General features: G+C 39.3%; 1 protein-coding gene across 1 annotated transcript in view; it reads right to left on the bottom strand.

The window, feature by feature from the left end:
• The window catches only part of HIBADH (3-hydroxyisobutyrate dehydrogenase), an 85,689-nt gene extending 70,006 nt beyond the window's left edge, over positions 1-15,683 (bottom strand). Inside the window, exons 1-4 of the mRNA XM_058040644.1 lie at positions 15,589-15,683; positions 7,094-7,254; positions 2,700-2,809; positions 152-273 (exon numbers count right to left, since the gene is read on the bottom strand). Coding sequence (XP_057896627.1) covers positions 152-273; positions 2,700-2,809; positions 7,094-7,254; positions 15,589-15,652 — 457 coding nt within the window. The 5' untranslated portion in view covers positions 15,653-15,683. The remainder of the gene's footprint in view (positions 1-151; positions 274-2,699; positions 2,810-7,093; positions 7,255-15,588) is intronic.
• Positions 15,684-15,924: the final 241 nt, after the last annotated feature.

Here is a 15,924-nt window from a genome sequence, read left to right on the forward strand (position 1 = left end):
CACAAAAGCATATTCCTAAATCCTAAAAATACTCCTGTTATATGTATCTGTAATGCAATTAAACAACAACAAAACAGAATACTGTACATATAGCAAAGAAAAGCAGCTTACAACTTGTCCAATATGAGGTAAACTGCTGATGAAGACTTACCTCCAGAAACTGGGGCATCCATGAAAACTGCTCCTGTGTTTTCAGCAGCTTTGGCTAATTCTTTTGAAACTGCTGGATCTATAGTGCTGGAATCTATTAGCAATGAGCCTTTCTTCACTTTCCTAAAATAAAGTTTTATTATTGTAATTATAATTATCATTATTATTTTCAGAAGATATTTGCAACTATTACCATGGCACTGGCTTCCATCAGCATGACAAATGTGCAGACATGTTTTGGTACACTAATGAACATAAAGTTTTAAACCTTATTGAGCAAGATCTCCTCAGTATGTATACTGCAGTTTTGAACCACTCAAAGCCCAATAAAAGCTGAACAGAAAAAAGGATATTATTCTAAACACTATTAAAAAAAATTACACAAAAAGGTTGCACTAGGAAAATCTGCCATTACACAAGTTGAGCAGTATATAATATAGAGATCACCTAAGATGCAGTCTAAGCAACTGCTGATACTGCCTAAAGTTTAATATATAACAATAAAATGTTCTTTTTATATATACAGTGTCTTAAGTTCTTATATCAGAATGGTCTGATTGTATTATTTTAATCATTCTACAATTTGTTCTACATAAAGACCATAACTAAAACCACAAAAGCCCACTGAAGATCTGAAGTGAAGCATGGAGAAAAATGTTTTCCCACTGATAGCCAATACATTTAGGCAGATATGTATTTCAAACTGTAGATCGCAGAAAGCTCTTTATTTGATTAAAAAACACAATAAAATTTTTGAAATTTAAAAAAATGTTAACTTTTTTAATGCCCTACACAACAAAAAAGTTGATTTTTATCCCTCTTTCCATTGAACTGCACCATGATTTCAAGTCCACCTGACCAGCAATCACCATTAAATTGAACACCAGAATTTTTCAGTCATAAAAACGTGTCCCATTTAAAGCTACTCGTGACAGATAAAGAGATCCACTGCACCTTGCATGCTGTTGACAGTACAGTGGACTTCACTTAATTGAATTACCCAGATTGCTGGAAATAGCCTCTCAGTGTATACATACATTGTGACCCTACTGGAACTCCAGAGTCAAACAGTTCCACATACACAAAACTCATCCCTTGTGCTGCTGCAGTTAGTTTGGACACATGTAAACAAAAACCAGCGCAGCAGATAAGGTACTCCATCACCTCCCCTTTATGCTTAGAGGAAGGCACAGTGGCACAGACTCCTTGGTAAGACAGTGGGATGACTAACTCAACCTTTAAACACCTCACGTTAAAGCTCTGTAAAGCTTTAAAAGCTTCAGAAAATTATGAAAATCAAACCAGTCAGCAAGAACCAGGTCATTCAGAGCCACAATTATTCACTACTGCCAAATCACACTTTCTTCTCTTAATGCAGAGGCTGAGAAACTGCAGCAGTGTAGGACTGCTTTCCACATCCTGATTCCTGCTGGATTTCCCACATCTATGTACTCAAGAGATTAACTGGCTGTCCTGTATCAGTACTACTGCCAATCGTTCTTCAATGCCATCATGGGCAGCTCTCCCACAGCTGTTCCCTGAGCTTTGTGGGGCTGATCCAATTACCCATCTTCCCTGAAGAGTCTAAGCTTAGACCTCCTCACTCCTACCTTACGAAAAATTAAACTACAGACAACAAGGGAGAGAATCAACAATTATTCTTATATAGCAAGAAGAACAGAAATCCCTCTTGTCTACTTCCATTCTCTTATCACTGCATCTTAATATTGTACAACCAATACCTAAAAAGGCATCATCATTTTTTGATAATCTACTGTACTTTTGTCTTCTTTATGTTTTTTTTTCCTTTACCTTATTAACTTGGATAGCTGTTCAGAACCTGCATAATCCTCAAAGGTATCCAGCAGCCTTAGTCAGCCTGCCAGGACCAGTGCACATGCAGCCAGAACAGATTTTAAAATTGTATTTATTTTTTGATTTGGCAAGTTCAAAAACTCTGAGCATTAGAATTCTGCAGACTATGGATTTAAGGCTCAGTGGAAATCCCTCCACAAAAGCTAAAAAACACTGTGTCACATTAAACAAAATCTTACGGTACTTTTTTTTATAATAAACAGATAATAAGAGTAGAAATCAAGAAAGTCTTGTCACCTATTTTATGTAAATACACTTTAAACAACATAAGACACAATGGTTTCTCTTCAGAACATTTATTTTATAGGATTTCAAGGTAAAGAAAATAGTATTTGAGCAAATAATTGTTGCCAGCAAATATTCTAGTTGTACTTGAGTGTAGTACATTACATTATGGCAAAAGAACCATGCAACTGAAAAGGCAGATAATAGTTAAGTTGCCTGAAATGCACAAAAATTATTATTCTACTGAAAATTAAATAAATACTTAAGCCAAAAGCCATTCAAAATCAGCATTGTATGAGAGAACTTATATAATTAGAAATATCAATAGCGACAGGACAGAGAACATTGAATTAAGTGCCCTGAAGGCACAGGAAGAGTTACAACAACAGCAATCATCAGACAAACATTGAGTACAAGTGGAAATTCTCCAAACTACAAAAAAGTCTTACTTTAGAATGCCATTTCCTCCTGTGTAAACTTCTTTTGCATGGGGACTAGAAGGCAGCATGGTAATAATTCTGTCTGCTCTTTCTGCTACATCTGCTGGGGATTCTGTTACCTTATAAAGAAAAAAAAAAAAAAAAACCAACAAACAATATAAGCTTACACACGTCCTGAAAAAGAGACATCAGACATATTTGATGAGTTTGGTTTTAGCATTCACTGGTCACAACTAAGCTATTAAAAAAAAAAAAAAAAAAGAAAACACAAGAAAAACTGCTCTCCTATCATGGAAGTTCCTCCACAACATCTGCTAAAGGGAATATGCTTTCATCCCATCAACCCACTCATAAATCTTCCACTCACTACAAAGCCTGCATCTATAGAAAATATTGCTCTACCATGTTTCTAAGGAGGGACAATACGAAAGGATTACAAAAATCTCACTTTTTTCTTTTTCTTATATATGGCATTAAGAGACAAAGACTGAGGAAAAAAGAAAAAACTTACTGGATGCACCTCTGAGCCTCACCTTGAAAGAAATCAGATTAACTGATGTTTCTCAAAATATTACAATTTACAATAATTTCCATTTTTAAAATTGAAAATTATCAGCTTAAGCATCCTTCACGAAAAAGATCTGAACAATTTTCTAAATATATTATTAGGTATTAGTTGTTAAATAATCATACCTAACTTGAAAGGTATATTACTGTTCTGAAGTCACTTCCAGAGGCAGGCAGTATAGTATTTAAGATACATACACAACAAATGAAATATTGACAGCTAAGTTGTGAGTTTCACTTGGAAGGCATTTACCAGTAAGATTTCTGTCCAGTACTGGTCTAAATTAATAAATTTCTTTTAAATTGCATTGTTAACACATTAATAGCCCAGGGAAAATAGCAACAAACATACAGCTTATTATTTTATCTTTAGCCCACAAGGATCAAATCTAATTTCAGTCATTTGTAATTAATGCTGAATTACACCTTGAAGGACTTCTGGGATCAGCATAAGAAACTTCTCAATTTTTATTTGACTTCTGAACAAAAGAAGGGAAGACTGTACCTTGTCAGTGAACAAGGCTCTTGAGGGAAAAAACACAAAGAAACTGGCATGGATGGGACTGAGAAACATGCAGATTTTGTTTTGAAAAAATAAATTGATACTGCACAAAATGCCTGGCATACCACACAGCTACAAAAGGAAACATGCTCTAGTTTAAAGAACAAAGGTTAGCAGGAATAAATGAGGCAATTATAAGCAGCAAACCTTCTATATCTGATTAGCTGATTTAATGGCTTGCCTCCCTGGAGATGAGAGAACCTACCTCTTTAAAGAGAAGTATGACACCTTTGTCTTTAGTTCTGTGTATATCTGGTTTGGTTCAGTCTCAATGTGTATTATTAGAGGTGGAGAGAGGAAGTCTGAAATTAGAACCTGAATCTATATATGTCTTCTTCTTTGGAACTATGATCTCCAATATTCTTAGACGTTTAGAGGGTATCAGCTCACTCAGTGGCCCACTTGCATTTTTCATCCAGAAGTTGAAAAATATACTACATTGGGCACACAAATGAAACAGTACATCAGCCTCAAATGTCTGCTTGGCTACGTAGATGGAAGATAGCTGGGTTTTGATTACAGTTTTAAATAATTCTTAAGGAAAACAGGTACAAAGAAGACATAGTACAGTAGTCATCTAAACAGGAACTCATTTATTCCATCCATGTCTTCCAAAATAGTAAGATGCCTTTTACATGAAGAAAGTTAGATTAAAAAGGTACACAGACTGGAACAGTACTTCTACAACCATACAAAGGAAAAACTTTCTGCTACCTTGAAGTAAGTAGCAAAACAAAGTGGGAATTAAAAGTGGGAATAGACAACGCTTGGCCTTTTGGTACTGTTAACAAATATGAATAATATTGCCTGAAAAAATATACCTACCTGGTTCAGTAAGCAACATATAAAACCTCTATTTTATTTGGGACTTTATGTCTCAGAAACAAAGCTGAATTATTTGAAAGCTATTACAAAACATTAAGCATTTGAAATCATTAAGAGTATGTGCATAACTTTAAAAAACAGACCAAACACTAATTGTTGATTATCAATACAGACTATACTAGCTCAGAGTAGCAGCCCACCAAGGCCTGTACATGTTCTGATACTTGTTTAGTATAAGCAAACTTTTGCAGTATGTAACTGGATAGGAGAGACTTTTCTGTGTACAGCTGGTTGGTGGTACTGCCCTTAGATGCATCTGCTTGTATTTGTTCCAAACTGCTTGCCTATTTTGTTTTACTTATATTTACAGTAAGTCAATTAATTATTGTTTGTCTGAAATGGCATTCTTACTGTACACTAAAGAAAGTTCTATTTTTATGATGCTTTATGCATCAGGTGACTCCAGTGACATTCTCAATGTTCTAAATCTGTGACAGGATTTAGATACAAAGACCTGTAAGCTGAAGTACGACATGCAGTTACTCCACTGTGTGAGCCTTCCAACTTTCTCCAAGTTTCACCCCAAGTGGTTCCATATGCTCATGCTCAGCCAGTTTTCCTCTTAATATTCACTTTTAGCAGGTGGGTGGCCACTTTCTGACATGTACCACATCCCAGCTGTTTACTTCAGTGGCTAAAGAAAGTGGAGTAGCAGATTGTGCAGATTTATGGTCAGGCATCCTGCATCCACCAATACACCTTGGTAGCAGTGCTGGCCTTAAAAGAATGGACATTTGACTAAGTTTACTGTCTCTTGGGGTCATTTCACTTCTGTAACACTCCTGATGGTTTTACCCTTACAGCCAGACCAAAGAGAAAGCAGCCCTTAGAGCCCAATGTTCCTTCTACAGCAGTTTCTACAAGACCCCATGGACCCACAAGTTTTCAACTCCTGAAAAAAGTGCTGGAGTAGGATTTACACCTAAAGATCAAGAAGAGGAAGTTATGTTCACATATTTTCTTTAAGTGTGTTTTATTTGTATTTAAGCCTAGCCATGTATTCTCTCAGTGATTTATGATCTCAAAACATACCTTGGACTTTATTTTTAAAGGCATTACAGTTCACCTTTATTATCACATGTCACGTCTTGCAGTGAATGCCAAGGATTCTATTACAAAGGCAAAAAGTTATCAACATGGGCAGTCACAGAAAAGAGATCCCACTGCAGAACATGAATTAAAAATACAACCAATAGTTCAAAACAATCTCTTCCATTTGCCCAGTCTTACTCAAGACACGTCTGGTTCATGCCTGAGGGTCTTGGCTGCTTTAACAAAATAGGAACGGGAGCTAGGCAGAGAGGTGAAAAGCTTACTTTCCTACTTAAGGCCAAGATTCTGTAATTATTCAAGGGGAGCTGCAATTAATTACTAACAGCTGTGTGGTATCATTTTATCTTTTAGGAATCTTGATCTTACCTCATTATTTAAAACAGTTGCAATTAGCTTCAACAGTTTAGACCTTCGAGGCACACAGTTCCTCTGTCTAGACTTAGCTAAAATTTCCTTGCCACTGCTGCAAAATTCCCTTATATACTCTACATTGTTACATGACAGGTTTATTTTTGCACTGCATTCCTTTTTTCTGTGTTTTAAGCACGTATCCATTTGCCCACAACTGTCTAAATTGTGACAGCTTTGAAGTATGTCAAAACCATTTAAATGTGTTACAGACACATAGAAATGACACAACCATCTGAGAGAATGGGGCTCTGAGGGTATTAACAGATTAAGAAAAGTAATAGGACTGGCTGGAACAAGGCCAAGATTTTTCAGGGTATATTGCAGGAAGGTAAAGCTCCCTAATATAATCAATTTCCTTCCCTCCTTCTTCCTTTTCATTCCTTCCTCTTCTCTCAGCATATCCTTCCTCACCTCCAAGAGAATAAGCACTTAAATAATTAGATTTTTCCCCTGCCCCTGAGGACTACACCTTGAAGCAGCAGGAAAGCTCATATGTCCCTATAACCCTTACAGCTATGCCAGCAGGAATTTTTAACTAGGGTCATTTAACCTGAAAAGGTCAAAGCAGGAACCAGATGAAAAGCAGCCCACTGGCCATCTAGACCTGGGGGAGAAGGAAGCACGAGAAAGCAGGAGGTGATAGAACAGGCCATCAACCTACTCTCATAAAAAGTGGGGGGAAAAAAGACAGCTAGAGAAGTCTGACAAGGTAGCAATTCCAGCTAACAGCAGGAAAATTACTTGGCATAGAATCATATCTTTCCTCTACCTGAAACCTCACAGATTCAGATTTTATTTATTGTGCTGTTTCAGTTCTGATTGTGATCTTAACCAAGAAAAAAACCCAGATTATTTAGTTGCATTGCATGCAAGAACCATTCAACACACACAGCTATTGCTGAAATAAAGAAGTTTATTACCATACCTGAGCACCCAAGTCTTGAAATTCTTTGCAAGCTTCTGGGAAGACATCATACACAATAACTGGATATCCATGTTTTACCAGGTTTTTTGCCATTGGATTTCCCATGTTACCCAGCCCAATGAATCCAACTGGGGTTTTGGAAGCCATAGTCCTAGAACACACTGATTTCAAAACAATAAACATCAATATTTGCATTTAGAATTGACATGCAACAATGACATATTGAAAGTTACCACATAATCTGTTTTCAATTATTTTAACATTTTTATGATTAAAAACAGAGCAAATGTGAATCCTATTTTACATAATTTAAACTTTAAATTATAGCACACATTGGGCCACAAATACCATCCCACCATGATTTTTCTACATATCAAAGAAAATGACTGTAATTAGGAAAATGTGGGCATTTCAAAAAAATACAGTACTTAAAGCTAAGATCCGAGAAGAGCTCGAAAGTAGACTTAAAATATGCAGGACTTTCTGTGTTTTATTATGTGTCTAAATTCTAACTTGATATGCAAAGAGCAATTTTATATATTTTACAGACTCTTTATTTGCAACTTCGCTTGCAGCCATGGGATGCAGCACGTGTTCCCTAGAAACAGACAGGGGCTGCCACTTTACTTCATGCAGCCCCTCACAGATTCTCTGATCCTGCAATCAGCTACAAGCCACTAACCTAAGTGAAAATCTCCATAGCAAATCATGGCAAATCCTTTAAGCCATGCAACCACAGTTTAAATACTGAAAATTAGAATAAAATATAGTATTTTAAAAAAAATATTAATTCTTTACAGGAATAACCTCTGTATTCTATTTACTGTACTACCAAGACAGAATAAAGCCTAACCTACAAGTGGAAAACACTACAGTTCCAGTCAGTTACCTTTTCCCAGAAGCTAGTGAGCACCAAATTCTGGATAGGAGCAGCATTGCAGGCATTCATCTACTGCAATCACTGTCTCATCACCCTAAACACTCCAAATCCAAAGGCAACACAATTTGACAGTGACTAGATTTCTTTGCCAATTCTATAAAATACTTTCTCCTTTATGACAAAGGAAAAAGTTATGCAGAATAAACACTAAAGCATGTGTCAACTAAGCAGACAGAAACAAAGCTAACTACAGAAATACTCTAGCTCTAAAGTGCACATACAGAAAATGTGCCTAAGCTGGATCGAGACTCTAAGAGGTCTCAATGCTTAGCAAAGAATCCTCTCTAGGCCAATAACACTTGATTAATCATTTTAAAGTCTTTCTGACTTTAAGCTCCTTCTTAGCCAGCAATGGTCATGCTCTTTCATCTGCAGCACTGTTTTGGAAGTGCCACATTTAATAAATCAGGTTTGTTGAGAGAACTTTGGTCTGAGACAGTTTCCACAGATGCCTGCAGCAATTACATAACTAGAGAAGTAGCACAATTTCAAATAAATCTGCGCTGGGAAAATGCTTAGTGAAAACTGAGATAAGTCAGGAAAAGAGCCCGTTGCTTTTTTAAGAAGTGCTACATGCCAAAACCAGGGAACAAATGAACAAAGACCCTAAACCAGCATCATCAGCCATAACAAACATCTTAAAAGTCTTCTTCTCATTGTTTCTATGAGTCAATCTTCCCCAGTCCTTCGTTTGCACTAATCTAAAATTGCTCCTTTAGTTAGCTCAAAGCTTCCCACTTCCTGAGGAGCTTCAAGCTCTGGTTTTAAGCATCTTTCTTTCTCTAGCCCTTAATACCAGTAGATCTTATTTACCTTGACTTCAGTAAAGCTTTCAGAACAGAGGAGTCTGTTCTGAGAGCTTTACTTCTCCTCCTCTGCTATCCCAGTAGCTAAATGAAGAAAATATGGACTGGATGGGACTGCAAAACTGCCTGAAAGAAAGAAATACTGTCTGGAGTGTTGGGCTCAAATAACAGTGATCAGTAGTTCAAAGACTAGCAACAGTCTAGTTACACATGATGTTCCTCACAGGTCAAAACTGAAGCTGTTTAAGAGTTTCATCAAAGACTGATGATTAAAATAAGCACCCTCAGCAACATCATGTGTGACACCAGACTGGGGGGACTGTCTGAAAAATGGCAGGGCAAGGCTACTATTCAGAAGGACTGGAGAAACAGGCCTCAAGCAGTTCAACAAAGACAAATTTATGTCCTGTACTTGGGACAGGGGATGTCATTACAGGCTGCTGACTGGCCAGACAGCTGGCAGCTCTGCAGACCCTGTGGATTCCCATCGACTGGAGGTTGAGCATGAGTCAGCAGTGCACCCTTGCAGCAAAAGGTTAATGACATTCTGCACTGCATCAGCAACAGCAGATGCAGGAGGTCAAAAAAAAACCAGGCATTCTTCTATACAGCAAATACACCAAGAGATGTGATCAAACTGCAGACAGCCCAGCAAACATCAAGAAATAAATATGACCAAGGAGCAGGAGAACATGGCCTATGAGCAGAGGCTAAGAGAACTGTCTTTGCTGAGCTTGGGAGAAGCAAAGGCTGCAGACTTCTACTACCTATGGAGGGGGAGGAAAGAAGAGTTATAGAGCAAATGAAGCTGAACTCTTCACAGATGTATACTCCAATGGGACATGGGAGATGTACAGTCAAATGGGACATGGGGCAATGGCCAAAAGCTGCAGGAAGAAAAACTCTGGCTGGAAATAAGAAAAGCGTCCCTGATGTGGAAAAAAGGCTCCGTACTCTAAGAGGCAATGCAGGGAAGCTGTGGAACCTCCATCCTCCTAGCACCCTTAGAGCACTATGAGCAACCTAAGCTAGCTTTAAACATTTAAGGCTTTTGGAAGCCTTTCTTTGAAACCTTTGTTTTCTTTGTTTTTGTGAATTCCAAGTAACCTTATCAGAAGAATAAGTCTCACTACCATACCTAGGCTCATTCTCGCAGACTCTTCACTTTTATCCTGATCTCTTCTTTTCTCACACTATCTCATGGACATCTAACCATCACCTCAAACTCAGCATCTTCAGAAAACATTCTTGATACCTTTTTCTGCTATCAGTGCTGACACCAGCAGCGATGCCTATCACCCACAAAAGCCTAAAAGAATCATCCATGATCTGCTTCAATCTCACTGATTCATCCATCACATCTGAGATCTCAGCTGCTTCAGAACCTGGTCACCTGCCTCAACAGACAAAATTTTGCCTTGATCTTTATTCTGGGAATTGAGAAGGACATTTTGCCCATGCTACTTTCACTCCTCCTCTGCAACCTGTCTGCTTTTTCTCTACAATGTTACATAAGACTGCTTTGCTTTGATGACTTTTCAAGACTGTCATCACATCTTAATATTAAGACTTCAGTGGTAATTAGACTGCAGTGACGTGCCTATTGCCAGCATTGCCAACATGCACTTACACCGTGCCTCTAAGGCAGCTCTTCACAAGGTAAATATCCATGAAATGAACACATTCCTCTAATATAAGGCCTCCCTTAAAATTTTTCATTTTGCAGTATCCCCAAAAAGGCATGGCAAAAGTTAGGCTGTGACACAAGACAACTTGCTGACCAGTACTATTAAGTTTTGTGTCATTGTATTCTATTATTTCTCCTTTTGTCTGTCTCTGTTGATTTTTTTTTTAATCTCAGTTTATGAATCAGAGACCACTTTCTGTTATGTGCTAAAACATACTCAAATCCATGGGAATTGGGACTGCTAGAGAAGTTGTTCAAATCCTGAGTCAGTTTCTGACTTTATTTTGGCTTAATTTTCACAGCCCAGTATTACATAAGACATTTGAAAACTAAATAATTTGATTAACCATTTTGAAAAATCTTCAGACTTCTAGGTACTCAGACAGAGGAAAACTGGTTTAGAAGACTGATTAAATTAGTGCACAGATCTAACAGAGATTACTTCAATTAAATTTGAACCAACTACATTTAGATGCATGGCATATTTTAAATGACTACTTAAGACAGTGGGGATTTGCCAAAAAGAGGATGTTTTAAAAGACAAGAATATTCATGTTTTCCCATTAGACAAACCTCCACAGGTGATTTCACAGAATGTGATGTCCAGCTCACATATGTTGGCATTTTTTAGCATCTGATATGTAGCACAAACTCAGTTTTGAAATAACTGTAATTCAAACATCTAAGGACTGATATTCTGCAAACCACATCATGTATGCTAACTAATTCCATCAATTGTACAAGCATTTGCTGAAACTGTCCCTGTAGTATTGATCCCATTTTACTTTGACCATAAAATCCACAGTAACCTGCTGCAATCACATGGCTGGAAAAATGCCCAGTCCACACTTAACTTCTAAGAGGTCAGAACATCAGAAGAGAAGCAACAGAATCTACTTTTAAAATAATCACTGATACCATGTGCAACTAATTCTCCTTCTCTGGGAACAGAACCAGCAATACAGATTAATCTGTAAATCAAGCTAATTGTGAGCAAAACCAGCTACAGCTATACCAACTCCAAAGAAACTGGGCTTTTCCCAGATGATTCTTCCTTATTCTCTTCAGGGAATACGTGCTTGCAGATCTCATGCCTATGAAAACTCAATTGATGAGGAGACCCAATTATGACACCCTCACTAAATTTGGGGTTTATGGCCAATACAGATAAAATACAGATTTTTTGCTTTGAAAAGTCAGCCTACAATAGAAGAACTTTACCTAATGTGCCGTTTCACAAGAATTTTGTCTTAAAACCAATTTAATTAAAAAAATCAGCAAGAGTTTATTAATCTCTTGAATGTCTCTTCTTGAACAAAATGCAACTATTAGAAAAGTAACTTCAGAAACTCACAGATTGCAATTCTGTCTTCAGAATACTTAGCCTGTCAATGATGTAAAACTTGTCTTTTCAAGCTTTATATATATAAAGATACTGAAAGCAGTTTTCTGTTTAACCTGGATGATGACATGTTTAGATAATTTCAGATGTTTACATTTCATTTTACACTATCTCCCAAAGTAACGAGTCTTACAGTTTCCAGAGTGAATTCCAGCTCCAGGGGTGCCCTGATTTCACTGCACATACTTGACTGCACAAACACTATAATATGCAGAACTGAGGACATCTCTTTGTAATCAAACAAAAAGGGAATAATAGCTGGTAGAACCACAGACAGCAGACCTGGAAAAAATCCAATGTGCTTGTACTCTAACTGGACAAGAACAAGACTGAAAACCAAGTAGTTCCCAAAATATAATTTCAACTATATTACTTGATTCTTGGCTTTATGAAACTTATTTTGAACCATATAACCATATTCACCAAATGGCACAAGGATGAGAGTCCACACAGCCCCATCCCATAAGAGATTCCTAATCAGAACGGTTGTAGTTCTTATTAATATCTTGATCTCTCTGGATCAGTGAATATTAATGATCTTGATCTCTCTGGATCCTCTTTTTCAATATGTGAGATTTAACAGGATAATGGGAAGATGCTCAGAGTAAGCTCAGTTACTGAAGCTGCTGGTTTTGCTTGGGGCTTTATGAGAAAATACACATTTTCTTGTCTCCTTGTCACTTGACAAGGAGAAGGAACACGATGACAATTCAATATGAGCCACTAAATGAAAGATTTTCTCACTGATTTAGCATCTGAAGTTCAGGTACAAGCACAACAGAAGACATCATCCCTTTTCTCTTTCCTACTTTGAAAGAAAGGATCAGAGTGAGCTTCTGTGTTTTGTGGACTTTGGTATGTAATTTATAAAACCTCTACTGAAAGTAGATCCTGGGAGGGAAAAGGAAGAAGAAATACAGAAGTTAGAGAGGCCAAAGGTACAAAGGTAGAATCCTTCTGCTCCTAGAAGTTTTGCCAATGCAATTTAAATTGCCCCATGGTCACTGACTTTTAAAGGTTATGCAATGATTTCGAGAAGTGCACTCTGCCAAAATAATAATTTAAGACGACTACAATACTCTAAATTTGGCCAGCTTTACATTGAAAACATCCCACTTGCTTTTTTTTGCCTCTGTAAAGTGATCAAAACCAGAGACACTATCTTGCAACACTCAGTGTCTTCTTATACATCATTTTTATCTCTACCTATACCTTGTTAAATGTTTGCTAATACCTTACAGAGAAAATCATACAGTAAATACTTTTCATCTAAAAAGAATGTGAAGTGTACACTTGATTCCTTAACTAAGTTATGCGCTGGACTTCTGAGCAGCAGATCTTCTGTCATAATCCTTGCTTAGTAATCAAAGCTTCTCTGCACCAGAGCATAGATAGTCATTCAACAGTTCAAGCAGAGCTCCTGAGTCAGAAAAAGTATTGTTAAACCAGCAAAAGTTCTATTTAATTATGAAGTGAACAAGTCCCCTCCACTCCAACAAAACTACTTGTAAGGACATTTTTGTTCTCTAGCAGGGTACTGCCTTTGATGAACAGCACCCTCAGCTGATGAATCTCCATTCACAGAAAATCTTTTCTCATTCATTAACCTCCTCTTCCCTCTCCCCCAGGAGTCCCCAGGAGGGACTTCTCCATATCCATCAATAATATATTTTTAAGTAAGGTCATATAAACCCTCTCTATGAAGCACCTCTGCCAGCTGCAGAACACAAGACTACATAGTCTCTGTCCAGCTGACTAATGCACAAACATACACATCCAAGAAGCTCCTCCAACATCTGCCCTCAGCTCTTTATTTTCCTCCTAGACAATTTAACAATCTCTAGCATAAACATACAGAAAAACCAAACCATCACGGTGGGCTCGGTCAGCTGCAAAGAGCAACTGAGCAAGCAACCAAGGAGCCTTCAGTAAGAGAAGGAAGACAGCGTGCTTGCTAGCCAAGCTGTGGTGCTGGACAGCTCTCAGGGCTGGCACAAATCCTTCACCAGGATGGCATTTCACTCAGGACAGATGATGAAATCACCACTCAAACCCCAACTGCCAGACTACAGAAAAGAATGGCAAACTCAGTAAATGCATTAGAGATGGGGAAGCCAGAACACATAACTAAGCAATAGAGCTTAGCCCTTAAGAAGGCTTAATGCTTAGACCTTCATCCCATAAACATTTCTCAGAGTCAAGAGTACTTTCAGCACAGTCACTACTCACTAAGTCTGAGCTTAAATGCAGTGGGTGAAATTCTGTTCTATGGAAGTTTTTCAGGAGTCACAATTTCTCCTTAGACTTAGTTACAGTTTTTTCCCCAAGTCTTCAGGTAAAGACAAACTGTATTTTCCAACTTTAAGGGCCACTTTAAGTGGTGATTTGCTTTTCACACCTATGCTCACCACAAGAAACAAGATCCTCACCATCTGCACTACATTAAACCAGATCATTTGGAAATTGACCATGACAGTGGATTTCAAAGCTCTTACAGAAATAACTGACAGTTACCATGCACAGAAACTTCAAAAATCCTTGAAAGCTATTGCTTTCAATTGTGGTATCACAAAAGGTAAACTAAACACATAAACAGGTCCCCTGTATTTAACTTTACTAGCATGAGACCAACATGCCTGTTGTACCTGAACTATTACTTATCACAACATCAGAACCACAGCTACCAAAAAAAAGCATCAGTGGAAAAGAGACAGTGGAGCAAAAAGAGCACTGCAAGATAACGTCAAAATTGTCAGACTTTTTCATTCATTAGTTTAAGTGAGGCTTAAAAGGGAATTACAATGTTTTTAAAGTTACCCACTTACAAGAAATTTAGTAATTCCTGAAACATTTCCCTAAGTGTCAAGGTTTTAGAACCATGTACCATTTAAAAGAATCTATTTCTTCTACTTTGCTAGTTAAAACACCTTCACCTATGTGTTGGGAGCCTAACCACAGAGTGACATACATGACCACAGACTGCCATCAAAATGACAGTGAAAAGCCTACTGAAGGTTTATTTTTAATAATTTATTTCAGAAATTAAATTACTTAGGAACAGCTGTGTGATTTTTCTGGAAATGGAAAATGTCTAGGTCCAGTTCTACAAATACGTTCTTCCTTTGCTTGCACCAACAGGACATCTGCAGTGCCTGCTCCTTCCACTGCCCGTGAACCAAGCACAGGTGAGCACCAGCGCCTGCAGAGCCGACACAGGAGGAGGTGCCGCTGGATCTGCCCTCGGTTTAAAGAAAATAATCGGATGCAGTGACCGAGAGAGCTGAACAGCCCAAACCCAGGTAACAGGTATCGCAGACATGTCACTGCTGCCACAGGAGGCTTTTGCGGGCTCTGATGATTTCCAGGCACGCTATTTTAAGCGAATGAGTGAAAACATTTACTAAGCCAAGCCGCACCGAAGCTTCGGTCGAGCCCCGAATAAGGCGGCAGCGGTGGCGCGCCGTGCCAGCCGTGACCGCCCGGGGGTTCCGTCACCGGGGATGCCGCACACGGAGGCGGCCCGGGAGCTGCACCGGGCTCGGAGGGCCCGCGGCCGCCAAGGGCAGCGCGGCAGCTGCGCGCCCCGGGAGAGGCCCGGCCTTTCCCCGCCCGGCCGGCAGAGCGGGGCCACTGGAGCCGAGGGAAGGGGTAGGTCCTTACCCATCACCCGCCGGTGCCAGCGCCACCAGCCCGCAGGTCCCCTGCGCACTACCGCTGCGGCCATGCTGCGCCCCCGTGCCGAGTGACCTCCGGCCCGCCGCCGCCCGCCGCCACCGCCCGCGCGCCGCGAGCGGCAGCCGCCGCAGCCAACCACGGGCGGCGCTCGGCGGGGCGCAGCCAATGGGAGTGCGCAGCGTCCTCCCTGCGGGCGGCCGGCCCCGCCCACCGCCCCGTGACGGATGGGGCCGGATTGCGGGGCGGGGCGGGGGCCGGGCCGGCGCTGGAGCACCTCATTGGGGCGGTGGGACATCGTATCCCGCCGCCCGCGGCTCCCGG

Source organism: Melospiza georgiana, chromosome 1 (genome assembly GCF_028018845.1).
Source record: "Melospiza georgiana isolate bMelGeo1 chromosome 1, bMelGeo1.pri, whole genome shotgun sequence".
Classification (NCBI taxonomy): domain Eukaryota; kingdom Metazoa; phylum Chordata; class Aves; order Passeriformes; family Passerellidae; genus Melospiza; species Melospiza georgiana.